Source organism: Eucyclogobius newberryi, unplaced genomic scaffold, assembly GCF_026437365.1.
Source record: "Eucyclogobius newberryi isolate DKJ021-1_F unplaced genomic scaffold, fEucNew1.0.hap1 SCAF_5, whole genome shotgun sequence".
NCBI lineage: Eukaryota > Metazoa > Chordata > Actinopteri > Gobiiformes > Gobiidae > Eucyclogobius > Eucyclogobius newberryi.
In genome coordinates, this window is record NW_027316167.1 from 32905945 (window position 1) to 32921083 (window position 15139).

General features: G+C 40.6%; 1 protein-coding gene across 1 annotated transcript; it reads right to left on the reverse strand.

Moving 5' to 3' along the window:
* Window positions 1-2952: 2952 nt before the first annotated feature.
* LOC140381581 (activator of 90 kDa heat shock protein ATPase homolog 1-like) lies at window positions 2953-14350 on the reverse strand. The gene is made up of 9 exons (XM_072465645.1): window positions 14047-14350; window positions 12940-13130; window positions 12109-12191; window positions 11930-12047; window positions 7193-7287; window positions 7006-7131; window positions 5647-5748; window positions 5037-5088; window positions 2953-3715 (listed from the first exon to the last, which is right to left on the reverse strand). The coding sequence occupies exons 1-9, from the start codon at window positions 14124-14126 to the stop codon at window positions 3558-3560; spliced, it is 1005 nt and encodes a 334-aa protein (XP_072321746.1). The 5' UTR covers window positions 14127-14350; the 3' UTR covers window positions 2953-3557.
* Between the last annotated feature and the right edge of the window lie 789 nt (window positions 14351-15139).

The window sequence follows — 15139 nt, forward strand, 5'->3', positions numbered from 1 at the left end:
GAGAAGGGCCGTAACAGGAGCCACATTTCTATAAGAGACACAGATGGGACAGCCATGTCATTCTTGTCAGGAAAAGAACACTAGAGATCATGCATCACATATAGTTTTAACACCTGTGTCACTACTTCAATTGTCCTTTTTTTGCAGAACAAACCTGACTGAGTGTTATGTCTATGAAATGTTTTACAGAGATTATTTTTCCATACAATCTGTAATCTTTTCTCTATACATCTGGTAAAGGAGTACAGCTGAAAACTAGCATCTTGTCAAACTGGAATGTCATAAAGAAGTAAACAATAGGTCCTATGTACTCTAAGCCTTATATATATTAAATATCTTGAAAAAAAAAATCTAATAATATCCATAAGATGAAAACAATATCATTTTCCTTTTTTATTTATTTTTTATTAGAAAAAGACTTTTTTACAAATAAATAAATGTACAACACTGCACTGTTTAAAACATAAAATAGAGAAAATGAAGTGACTTGTAACTATCCCCCTGCTTTGGGGAAACAAAAAAAGAAATATCTATTTGTTTTTTAGCCATGTATTTAGGCCACAGTTATTTTATTACTTGGTTTACGGATTTTCAAATGAAATATATTGCACAGGCGGACGGAATGTAAATATAAATATAATTTCAACAGACCCGCTCCGTCACAGACTTCCGCAGGAGTTTGGCGAGAAATTGCTTCACGCGCTTTTGTCTTTTGACTTAAAGGTTGAATGGACGATTTTTTTGGCCCAAATCTGAGTCTTATTTCCTCGTTGCGTGGACTGCCGATTAGTCCTGCCACGTATAAATCATAAAACGCACCTATCGCTCACCTGCAGCCGCGTCAGGCTCGTCCCCACGTTTCCGCGTGTCTAAGCGCATTGATCTATCATAATATAGTTCCCTCAGTGTACGGGGCAAAATGAAGACAGAGAAAGACAGTTCGAGCTGACTCAGAAGAAGACGGAAATCTGCGGGAGACGAGAGATGCGATTCGATCCGTCGTGTTAATAAACAAACGCACGTGTGTGTTGTATCAGTCCACACGGGGGAGTGGCATGCGCACTTCCGCCTGCGTTCGCAAATCGCCGAAAAATTGTCCATTGCGCCTTTAATACCGCTTTTTACATTTAATTTAATGCTATTTTGCTTTGTCGGCGGTACTTTATAAAAAAAATGTATAATAATTTATTTTATTTATATATTGTAGAAATCAATAAGTGCGGCGGATCCGTAAACCAAGTAATAAAATAACTAAGGCCTTAGCTGCTTAAGTAAAAACATGGATGAGCCAATAAGAGGGACTTTAGACTGCGCTGGTGGGAACAATAAGAATCTTGACAAAAACAATTAAGTGGAATTTGCTTTTCAGTACATTTAAAAAAGAAGTTTACACAAAAATGATGTAATCACAAACAGACAAAAGACATACAACAGTTCAGATGAAAAAAGCTGAAGTTGTTGTGTGTGACTGCGCTTTATGAGAGTTTCAGAGAGTGTTTACACAGAAGAGTCTGGACAGTTCGAGTTCTTGGTTTGAAGTTGGTTTCTCTGCTCACACAGGTCAGGTCAGTTGTGACGAACACAAGAACACAGCATTCTGGGTAAACAACCTGCAGCAGTAAAAGTCTGTTCCGAACAGGATTCAAACACAATGTCTTCAGTGAGTAAGTGTAATGTGTTCAAGCATCAGAGCTATAGAAGATAAAAATGATCAACTATTGACAGTTTGGTGCCACCTGCTGGTTTCTTAGTGTACCTGCTCTTATAATCAGTTCCAGTGTGTAACGGGCAGGTCTGTGGCATGCTCTGTAAAAATGTGTTAAGTTGCAGTTCAAATAAATTTAAAAAATACTATAGAGGGAGCTATTTCATTGAAGGTAAAGGCACATTTTATTTTAAAATAAGTTCTCCTAGATGGCCTGTAGTTCTAGTATCCAAAGTTCTGCTTGGTGGCCTGTATTGTGTAGTTCTAGTATCCAAAGATCAGCTTGATGGCCTGTATTGTGTAGTTCAAGTATCAAAAGGTCTGCTTGATGGCCTGTATTGTATAGTTCTAGTATCTAAATGTCTGCTTGGTCGCCTGTATTGTGTAGTTCTAGTATCCAAAGATCTGCTTGATGGCCTATATTGTGTAGTTCTAGTATCAAAAGGTCTGCTTGATGGCCTGTATTGTATAGTTCTAGTATCTAAAGGTCTGCTTGGTGGCCTGTATTGTGTAGTTCTAGTATCCAAAGATCTGCTTGATGGCCTGTATTGTGTAGTTCTAGTATCAAAAGGTCTGCTTGATGGCCTGTATTGTTAGTTCTAGTATCCAAAGTTCTGCTTGGTGGCCTGTATTGTGTAGTTCTAGTATCCAAAGATCTGCTTGATGGTCTGTATTGTGTAGTTCTAGTATCCAAAGATCTGCTTGATGGCCTGTATTGTGTAGTTCTAGTATCCAAAGATCTGCTTGGTGGCCTGTATTGTTAGTTCTAGTATCCAAAGGTCTGCTTTATGGCCTGTATTGTGTAGTTCTAGTATTCAAAGATCTGCTTGATGGCCTGTATTGTGTAGTTCTAGTATCCAAAGTTCTGCTTGATGGCCTGTATTGTGTAGTTCTAGTATCAAAAGGTCTGCTTGATGGCCTGTATTGTATAGTTCTAGTATCCAAAGGTCTGCTTGATGGCCTGTATTGTGTAGTTCTAGTATCCAAAGTTCTGCTTGATGTCCTGTATTGTGTAGTTCTAGTATCCAAAGATCTGCTTGATGGCCTGTATTGTGTAGTTCTAGTATCCAAAGATCTGCTTGATGGCCTGTATTGTATAGTTCTAGTATCCAAAGTTCTGCTTGATGGCCTGTATTGTGTGGTTCTAGGATCCAAAGATCTGCTTGATGGCCTGTATTGTATAGTTCTAGTATCCAAAGTTCTGCTTGATGTCCTGTATTGTGTAGTTCTAGTATCCAAAGGTCTGCTTGATGGCCTGTATTGTGTAGTTCTAGTATCCAAAGATCTGCTTGATAGCCTGTATTGTGTAGTTCTAGTATCCAAAGGTCTGCTTGATGGCCTGTATTGTGTAGTTCTAGTATCCAAAGTTCTGCTTGATGGCCTGTATTGTGTAGTTTTAGAATCCAAAGATCTGCTTGATGGCCTGTATTGTATAGTTCTAGTATCCAAAGATCTGCTTGATGGCCTGTATTGTGTAGTTCTAGTATCCAAAGTTCTGCTTGATGGCCTGTATTGTGTAGTTTTAAAATCCAAAGATCTGCTTGATGGCCTGTATTGTTAGTTCTAGTATCCAAAGGTCTGCTTGATGGCCTGTATTGTTAGTTCTAGTATCCAAAGGTCTGCTTGATAGCCTGTATTGTGTAGTTCTAGAATCCAAAGATCTGCTTGATAGCCTGTATTGTGTAGTTCTAGTATCCAAAGGTCTGCTTGATGGCCTGTATTGTTAGTTCTAGTATCCAAAGGTCTGCTTGATGGCCTGTATTGTTAGTTCTAGTATCCAAAGGTCTGCTTGATGGCCTGTATTGTTAGTTCTAGTATCCAAAGGTCTGCTTGATGGCCTGTATTGTTAGTTCTAGTATCCAAAGGTCTGTTTGATGGCCTGGAGGTAGAAGCGGTTCCAGCCTTCTCTGGTGCTGTCCTCAAACCCAACAGGAACTCCCTGAATATCCACAGACAGAAACGTCTCTCCTCCTCTGTCTTCAAACAGAAGGATCACTGTGGCAAAATGTTCTAGAGGAGAGAGAGGAGAGAGACATAGAGAGAGAGGAGAGAGAGAGGAGAGAGAGAGAGAGAGAGAGAGGAGAGAGAGAGAGGAGAGAGAGAGGAGCGAGAGAGAGAGACAGAGAGAGAGAGGAGAGAGAGAGGAGAGAGAGAGGAGAAAGAGAGAGGAGAGAGAGAGAGAGACAGAGAGAGAGAGGAGAGAGAGAGGAGAGAGAGAGGAGAGAGAGAGGAGAGAGAGAGAGGAGAGAGAGAGAGACAGAGAGAGAGACAGAGAGAGAGAGGAGGGAGAGAGAGAGAGAGGAGAGAGAGAGGAGAGAGAGAGGAGAGCGAGGAGAGAGAGAGGAGAGAGAGAGGAGAGAGAGAGAGGAGAGAGACAGAGAGGAGAGAGAGAGAGGAGAGAGAGGAGAGAGACAGAGAGGACAGAGAGAGAGGAGAGAGAGAGACAGAGAGGAGAGATAGAGAGAGAGGAGAGAGAGAGGGGAGAGACAGAGAGGAGAGAGAGAGAGAGGAGAGAGAGAGGAGAGAGAGAGAGAGACAGAGAGGAGAGATAGAGAGAGAGGAGAGAGAGGAGAGAGAGAGGGGAGAGACAGAGAGGAGAGCGAGAGGAGAGAGAGAGAGGAGAGAGAGAGAGGAGAGAGAGAGGGGAGAGACAGAGAGGAGAGATAGAGAGAGAGGAGAGAGAGGAGAGAGGAGAGAGAGAGGAGAGAGAGGAGAGATAGAGAGAGAGGAGAGAGAGGAGAGATAGAGAGAGAGGAGAGAGAGGAGAGATAGAGAGAGAGGAGAGAGAGAGGAGAAAGAAAGAGAGAGGAGAGAGAGGAGAAACATGGAAAGGGGGAGAGAGAGGAGAGATGAGAAAGAGGCAGGAGAGAAGGAGGGATGGGAGTGAAAGAAAAGAGTTGAGAAGATGAGTTAAATTGCTCAGTGCAGATCAAGATGTATCATACAAATTATGACACTGTATAGAATAAAATGTTTAACCTGAAAAGTATATTTGAGGTAAATTCTGTCACATCACACAATAAATAACAAACTCATTGAAACAATCCAGAAACATTAAGTAATATAATAAGAATATATTTACTGGCTTTCATTTAAGCAGGAAAGGTCCGGGTTAGCTACGTGCTATGTGCCACCATACAGACATATAGATACAAATTACTACTGAAAATCAAGATAAATATATTGAAAAACAAGAAATTATCACTAAAATAGAATCAATCCTGCAGTGGAGTCCGGAGTAAGTTGGGTGGGGGTCCCGAGTCTTTTTGGGGGTCTCAAGCGTTTGCAGAGGACACATTTTAAATTATCATCTCTTTGGACTTGTACTCACCTTTGGGCCACGACCTGAACCTCCACTTCATCTCAAGACCTTTGTCCGGGACCTGAAGAGACAAAGGTCATGGTTTTAATGAACTCTGTGACTCCGCCCACAGTAGAAACGCATGGATTTAAAGGGCGTATGACAGGTTTTTACGATTTTCTAATTTTGACTTTATTTGGTGAGTTTATACCTGTTGTACATATAAATTAAGTTGAATAGCAATTTATTCGATATTTGCGGAGAAAAAAAGTGACATCACACTAGTGATGTCACTACACACTCTCGCAGAATTTACACAAAGAAACTACTTTTTTTTTACTCTCTAAATGTTAATTCAACAAAATAAAGTCACTGTCGTGTATTTTTGTTTTTGTCACATTAGGTAAGTTTTTGCCCAGTGTTTGCGCGGTAATTTCCCAGTGTGATGTCATCAATTACAAACAGGAAGTGAATAATAAACCTACAAAATGAGCTATTCTGGGATAACTTGACTGACTGGGTGTGGGTGAAGTGTCTTGCCCAATGTCACGGCAGGAACAGTATATAATGTGTGGCAGAGATTGAACTCTCAACCTCAGCAAATGCTCAATGGTTTGGTCCAATTGATAAATGTTCTTACCAGGTGCACAAACTCTCCGGTGACAGACCCGTCCAGCAGCTGGAACTTTCCTCCGCTGCGAGCGTCGACCTGAGCGGCCGAGCGCGTGAAAATCTGCACAAACTGTCCACAACAAAAAGATGAGATGATAAAGTAAGTTTAGTTGACAAACCAGTGTTAAAATCACACAAACAGCTAAAAAGTCCTGATTCTGGCACCAGCAGGAGGCCGGTCCACGTTTACTCCTGACTCTGGCACCAGCAGGAGGCCGGTCCATGTTTAGTCCTGACTCTGGCACCAGCAGGAGGCCGGTCCATGTTTAGTCCTGACTCTGGGCACCAGCAGGAGGCCGGTCCATGTTTAGTCCTGACTCTGGCACCAGCAGGAGGCCGGTCCATGTTTAGTCCTGACTCTGGCACCAGCAGGAGGCCGGTCCATGTTTAGTCCTGACTCTGGCACAAGCAGGAGGCCGGTCCATGTTAAGTCCTGACTCTGGGCACCAGCAGGAGGCCGGCCCATGTTTAGTCTTGACTCTGGGCACCAGCAGGAGGCCGGCCCATATTTAGTCCTGACTCTGGCACCAGCAGGAGGCCGGTCCATGTTTAGTCCTGACTCTGGCACCAGCAGGAGGCCGGTCCATGTTTAGTCCTGACTCTGGCACCAGCAGGAGGCCGGTCCATGTTTAGTCCTGACTCTGGGCACCAGCAGGAGGCCGGTCCATGTTTAGTCCTGACTCTGGCACCAGCAGGAGGCCGGTCCATGTTTAGTCCTGACTCTGGCACCAGCAGGAGGCCGGTCCATGTTTAGTCCTGACTCTGGGCACCAGCAGGAGGCCGGTCCATGTTTAGTCCTGACTCTGGCACCAGCAGGAGGCCGGTCCATGTTTAGTCCTGACTCTGGCACCAGCAGGAGGCCGGTCCATGTTAAGTCCTGACTCTGGCACCAGCAGGAGGCCGGTCCATGTTTAGTCCTGACTCTGGGCACCAGCAGGAGGCCGGCCCATGTTTAGTCCTGACTCTGGCACCAGCAGGAGGCCGGTCCATGTTTAGTCCTGACTCTGGCACCAGCAGGAGGCCGGTCCATGTTTAGTCCTGACTCTGGCACCAGCAGGAGGCCGGTCCATGTTTAGTCCTGACTCTGGAACCAGCAGGAGGCCGGTCCATGTTTAGTCCTGACTCTGGCACCAGCAGGAGGCCGGTCCATGTTTAGTCCTGACTCTGGCACCAGCAGGAGGCCGGTCCATGTTTAGTCCTCACTCTGACACCAGCAGGAGGCCGGTCCATGTTTAGTCCTGACTCTGGCACCAGCAGGAGGCCGGTCACCAGCAGGAGGAGTCTTGTGCTATGTCTAACGAGCACACAGATTGTCATTAGTGCTTACGTCTTGGCTGATGAACGTTGCATACAGTTCGTCTGGTGAGGTGTAAAACGTTTCCTTCAGTTGAATGTTTCGAGTTGATGTCTTTCCCACACTGCAGGGGGCGCCACTCGAGGGAGCTGGACTGATCTGGAAACACACGTCATCATATGATAAAGGTCAAAGAAGGTTAACTAAGCTTTGGCCTTACCAGTGTTTTACTCTGCACCTGGGGCCTGCTCTGGGCCTGAGTGGGCGGGGCTTTTGATTCATTGGCTGTGGGCAGGATCATCCCCTGACTGAACTCTGAGGAAGGAAAAGAAGCTGTATGAACATCCTCGGCGAGCCCTTTTCTCCCGCTGTCCCCCAGATGTCCTCCCAGATGTCCCCTCACGCCAACTATTGCTCTTTCACTCTAGGACAGTGTTTTGGAGGAACAGAAATGTATGTGAACTTGACTTGATGCATATGCTCTGATCTCCTCTTTGTCCATACGAAGATGTAATATTTTCCTTCGAGCGGCCATTCGCCTCTCACTTTTGTAAAGATGTCAATATTCCATTGATGTAGATCATGTGACCATCTGCTTTCCTGTACCCGATGTGAAGGTGAAGGGTGTGGGACAGAGAGGACTCTGTGAGGGACAGTGATTCTTGCTGTGCACAAGCGGAATAAAAGACCCACTTTTGAGCAAGACAACTTTGTTCTATTTTACTTTATTTTGTGATAATTCTTTGCAGATAAATTCCAAAACCTCAGTCTCCCCTCACAGCACAAAGGTTCCACTCCCGGGCCAAACTGGGCAAAACATGGACCAGCATCAAATCAGCACCAGATCCTCAAGTTTAGATCCTGACCAAGCTGAGCTCAAGATCTGGATCTGGTCAACAGCTTGACCACTGCTCCTGTTGATCCCAGCAGCACAGACGGCTGAGGATTCATTCCCTACAGGACATTAACATGGACTACAGGACAATAACATGTACTACACGACAATAACATGGACTACAGGACAATAACATGTACTATAGGACAATAACATGTACTACAGGACAATAACATGTACTACAGGACAAGAACATGTACTGCAGGACAATAACATGTGCTGCAGGACAAAAACATGATGGACTACAGGACAATAACATGTACTATAGGACAATAACATGTGCTATAGGACAATAACATGTACTACAGGACAATAACATGTACTACAGGACAATAACATGTACTACAGGACAAGAACATGTACTGCAGGACAATAACATGTGCTGCAGGACAAAAACATGGACTACAGGACAATAACATGTACTATAGGACAATAACATGTGCTATAGGACAATAACATGTACTACAGGACAATAACATGTACTACAGGACAATAACATGTACTAATGTACTATAGGACAATAACATGTACTAATGTACTATAGGACAATATCAGGTGCTGCAGGACAATAACATGTACTACAGGACAATAACATGTGCTACAGGACAATGACATGTACTACAGGACAATAACATGTGCTACAGGACAATGACATGTACTACAGGACAATAACATGTACTACAGGACAATAACATGTACTACACGACAATAACATGTACTACAGGACAATAACATGTAATACAGGACAATAACATGTAATACAGGACAATAACATGTACTACAGGACAATAACATGTGCTACAGGACAATAACATGTACTACAGGACAATAACATGTGCTACAGGACAATAACATGTACTACAGGACAATAACATGTACTACAGGACAATAACATGTACTGCAGGACAATAACATGTAATACAGGACAATAACATGTACTACAGGACAATAACATGTAATACAGGACAATAACATGTACTACAGGACAATAACATGTACTGCAGGACAATAACATGTACTACAGGACAATAACATGTACTACAGGACAATAACAATTACAGGACAATAACATCTACTACAGGACAATAACATGTACTACAGGACAATAACATGTACTACAGGACAATAACATGTACTACAGGACAATAACATCTACAGGACAATAACATGTACTACAGGACAATAACATGTAATACAGGACAATAACATGTACTACAGGACAATAACATCTACAGGACAATAACATCTACTACAGGACAATAACATGTACTGCAGGACAATAACATGTACTACAGGACAATAACATGTGCTACAGGACAATGACATGTACTACAGGACAATAACATGTACTACAGGACAATAACATGTACTGCAGGACAATAACATGTAATACAGGACAATAACATGTACTACAGGACAATAACATGTAATACAGGACAATAACATGTACTACAGGACAATAACATCTACAGGACAATAACATCTACTACAGGACAATAACATGTACTGCAGGACAATAACATGTAATACAGGACAATAACATGTACTACAGGACAATAACATTTACAGGACAATAACATGTGCTACAGGACAATAACATGTACTACAGGACAATAACATGTACTACAGGACAATAACATGTACTGCAGGACAATAACATGTAATACAGGACAATAACATGTACTACAGGACAATAACATGTAATACAGGACAATAACATGTACTACAGGACAATAACATGTACTGCAGGACAATAACATGTACTACAGGACAATAACATGTACTACAGGACAATAACAATTACAGGACAATAACATCTACTACAGGACAATAACATGTACTACAGGACAATAACATGTACTACAGGACAATAACATGTACTACAGGACAATAACATCTACAGGACAATAACATGTACTACAGGACAATAACATGTAATACAGGACAATAACATGTACTACAGGACAATAACATCTACAGGACAATAACATCTACTACAGGACAATAACATGTACTGCAGGACAATAACATGTACTACAGGACAATAACATGTGCTACAGGACAATGACATGTACTACAGGACAATAACATGTACTACAGGACAGTAACATGTACTGCAGGACAATAACATGTAATACAGGACAATAACATGTACTACAGGACAATAACATGTAATACAGGACAATAACATGTACTACAGGACAATAACATCTACAGGACAATAACATCTACTACAGGACAATAACATGTACTGCAGGACAATAACATGTAATACAGGACAATAACATGTACTACAGGACAATAACATTTACAGGACAATAACATCTACTACAGGACAATAACATGTACTACAGGACAATAACATGTGCTACAGGACAATAACATGTACTACAGGACAATAACATGTACTACAGGACAATAACATGTGCTACAGGACAATAACATCTACAGGACAATAACATGTACTACAGGACAATAACATGTACAGGACAATAACATGTACTACAGGACAATAACATCTACAGGACAATAACATCTACAGGACAATAACATGTACAGGACAATAACATGTACAGGACAATAACATCTACAGGACAATAACATGTACTACAGGACAATAACATGTACAGGACAATAACATGTACTACAGGACAATAACATCTACAGGACAATAACATGTACAACAGGACAATAACATCTATAGGACAATAACATGTACTACAGGACAATAACATCTACAGGACAATAACATGTACTACAGGACAATAACATGTACTGCAGGACAATAACATCTACAGGACAATAACATGTACTACAGGACAATAACATGTACTACAGGACAATAACATGTACTACAGGACAATAACATGTGCTACAGGACAATAACATGTGCTACAGGACAATAACATCTACAGGACAATAACATGTACTACAGGACAATAACATGTACTACAGGACAATAACATGTGCTACAGGACAATAACATCTACAGGACAATAACATGTACTACAGGACAATAACATGTACAGGACAATAACATGTACTACAGGACAATAACATCTACAGGACAATAACATCTACAGGACAATAACATGTACAGGACAATAACATGTACAGGACAATAACATCTACAGGACAATAACATGTACTACAGGACAATAACATGTACAGGACAATAACATGTACTACAGGACAATAACATCTACAGGACAATAACATGTACAACAGGACAATAACATCTATAGGACAATAACATGTACTACAGGACAATAACATCTACAGGACAATAACATGTACTACAGGACAATAACATGTACTGCAGGACAATAACATCTACAGGACAATAACATGTACTACAGGACAATAACATGTACTACAGGACAATAACATGTACTACAGGACAATAACATGTGCTACAGGACAATAACATGTGCTACAGGACAATAACATCTACAGGACAATAACATGTACTACAGGACAATAACATGTACTACAGGACAATAACATCTACAGGACAATAACATGTACTACAGGACAATAACATGTACAGGACAATAACATGTACTACAGGACAATAACATCTACAGGACAATAACATGTACTACAGGACAATAACATGTCAGGACAATAACATGTACTACAGGACAATAACATGTACTACAGGACAATAACATGTACTACAGGACAATAACATGTACTACAGGACAATAACATGTACTACAGGACAATAACATGTACTACAGGACAATAACATGTGCCGTGACCAGGGACAGGCCTTTAGTTACACAAAACTGTTCAAATGGAAAAGGCAAAAATGATGTTTAAACTCTCTTTTTATCACCATGTTGGGTGGATTGAGTGAAGCTGATCATTTTTTATAAATAATTCCTTCTAAATTGGCTCGGCTTTTGTCTTCCTTTCCAAACTCTGACCCGTGTGGTCTTCATGGACTCAAACGCAGCAGTGTGAGTTGATCAAGATGGATTCTTGTGATCCTTGTGACTTTGTGTTCTCACATAAAGTAGAATATTCCTCTCGCTGCAGTTAAAATTATTTTTTTACCAGTTTTGAGTTGCGTCATGTAGAGGCCCAGTGCGCGGCGGACTTCAGCGATGCCTTTGCTCTTCATGAGCTGCACCAGAGGAGTGGGAGGGTGGTCCGCACACAGAGCCACCGAGATCTGAAACAACAATCACACGTGTTTCCGTCTGAGCTCAAAACAACAGATTTATGAGATTTACATCCAGGTCGTCGGGGTCGTTCTCGTCCGACAGGTTTGCCACGTCCACCGTCCCACGATACTTCAATCCAGACTTAGATGTTCCTAGAGCCGAAACCAGAGAGAGGAAGAAAATACTCAAGAAAATACTCAAGAACATACTCAAGTCAATACTCAAATTAATACTCAAGTCAATACTCAAGTCAATACTCAAGAAATACTCAGGTCAATACTCAAGAAAATACTCAAGTTAATACTCACGTTTTAAATAATTAATACTGAACATTTTGCCTCTTTTTCCCAGTTTGACCATTTCTGTGACGTTTATAATTTTACCTCCTGTTTAGACATCAGCAGCAGATGTAATTCCACAACTGTTAACTAGCAACCACACTGTTAATTAGCAACAACACGGTTAACTAGCAACCATGCGGTTAACTAGCAACCACACTGTTAACTAGGACAAAAATCCATATGACTAACACAATAGTTATGATTTGATGTTGACAACACCTTTATTTTGTTAGATGATGTTTAAACGGTCAGAATTGTCTCGTTGCTTGTGAAATGTCCTGGATGTTGGGTGAAATGTCGCTTATTGACGACACAGATTCTGTTCTAGAACTCAGCACGAATTTCAATAAAATCAACTTTATTTTTCAAATTTTCTTGACTGAAATATGAATAATATTAACCACAGGGAATATTCCACCAAACTGATTCATCATTTAAAAACCATGAGAATCAGTCATATTATGCACTTTAATTCATGTAAAATGGGACTATTCAATGTTCATATTTCTTGGATGAAACGTTTCACTCTGAAACGTTTGTCCAGTTGTGACGGACTGACCGGTCCAGGCGGCGCGGACGACCCACTCGAAGAAGTAGAAGAGCTTTCCTTTGCGGTTGTTGATGCAGGCCTCTCCCTCCAGTTTGGTCACGTCGGTCACCTGGCACACGCCCTCTGACCCCTCCACTCTGACCTCCGACAGCAGAGCCTTCAGGCGCTCCTCCGACCAGGAAGTGACATCACGCTCCGTCCTGGGACACAGGAAGTCAGGATTCAAAACAAAATCTCTCATTTCACATGGAGAAAACAACCTCGGTTTTGATCATCGAAATGAACAAACTGAGAGAGACACGGCGCCAAAACCAACACCAGTTTCACCCAATACAAAAGTAAAAGTACTCTAGTTCTGTGTGTCTGTACTTTACTTAGATTCAAAGCAGGTATTTGCATGTCTTTTTTTTTTAGCACATTCATGGTGACTTTGAGCAAAAAATATACAATTATATAAATAAATAAAATATAAAATAAAATATAAATAAAAAGCAGAGAAATTGTAAAATCAATTGAAAAAAATCAACAATTCACTCAGTAATAGTTATCAGGAATCTGCATGAGATACATTTATTTTTTTCTGTTAAAGTTATGTTTCAAACACACACTTCAGTACTTAAGTAGATTTGTACAGGTTATACTTTTACTTGAGTACATGTTTTTGCTCTTATATAATTCACTTGACTAAATTCATACAATTTCCAGAACATGAACATAGAAGGCTTTTATTTAATGCCATTGAACACAAAAATAGTAAAAACGCTTATAATTATAAAACGAATCTCAATCTCTCAAAATTCTATTAATTATACAGCCCTTCTTCAAGAAAAAATGTGAAAGAAGTGGAAAAAACCAAACAAATTCCGAGTTCAGGTTGTTCGTAACAGGTTTCTGAAGTTTATTAGTCACTGGTTTCTAAGTATTTCTTCAAACAGAACTAAATAAAATATTATATTTAACGTAAAAAACACATTTCTCTTCCACAATCCAACCTAAATCACCACGTGCAATCACTCCAGACGTTTGTGAGACTAAAACTGTCAAATAAAGTGTTGGAAAATTAAGCAACAAAAAGAACAAATGTGACATAATAATGACATGACTTAATAAATTTACCAGTGCCAGTTGTTAACATTCGTGGCGTCTGCTCGTTCCTCCACGATCCACCGGGGGTCGCCCTCTCCCCACTTCGCCATCGCTGAAACAACTGTCCAAAAAATCCACTGGTCCAACTACAAAAAACAGCAATAACTAAGCAAAAAATACTGAAGTAGATGCTAAATTTCTAAATACTTGAAGTACAAATGGAGTACAAGAGCCAGTTGAAGTAGTGGCTGTCCTAAATACTTCTGTGGCCTTCAGAGTGAATGTTGGACTATTTATAGACAGCCTGAGCACATGTGAAGGCTGGAGAACTTACTGGAGCTATCTGCTTTAAATAACTGCACAAAGTCCTCATGAACCCCTCTGTAGTAACCACTCCTCCCATTAAGGGGTGACCAAGATTATAATACACCAAGTGGACAAGCATTACTTCAAAATAAAAGTGGGAAACGTTTGGATAATTCAGTTTCTTGTCTTGACTTTAGTTTTACACACAGAAGGTGGAAGTTGGTCTCAAACGAATACTGTACAATTGATAAAGTGGAGTTTACAATTTGGAACATCGTCTGATTTTTTACTCTTGGAATTTAAAAAAACAGCTTTCCTCAAAAAATAATGGAAAAAATAAATAAAAAAGTCTTTCCTGGATGACACTGATATTAAAAAACAACAAGCACCACTTTAGTTTGTCTTTCTGTGAATAAACTGTGAAATAGTCCATCACTTTTCCCCATTCAAATGTGTTTTATTTAAATTGCTTGGAGGAGTTGGACAGAAATAAACTCACTGCACTAAAAGCAGCAGTTGTATTCATTGTTTGATTAAAGAGGCCACAAATTCAAAGTACAATTTGACCAAAAAGCGCCTGTGGTGCTTGAGTTTCCAGCTTTAATCATTAGAAAATAATCTCATACCCCTAAAAGCTAATATTTTTATATCTGCATAAATCAGTGATTAATATAAGGTTAATTGTGATGGATCGATTTTAAAATAGAAATATTGATACAACTAAACCTGTAAAAAATAATGTTATGTATTTCCAAATAATTGACTATATTAAAAAAATCCTGTCATAAAGTTGGGTAAATGGAGCAAAGGTTTTTTT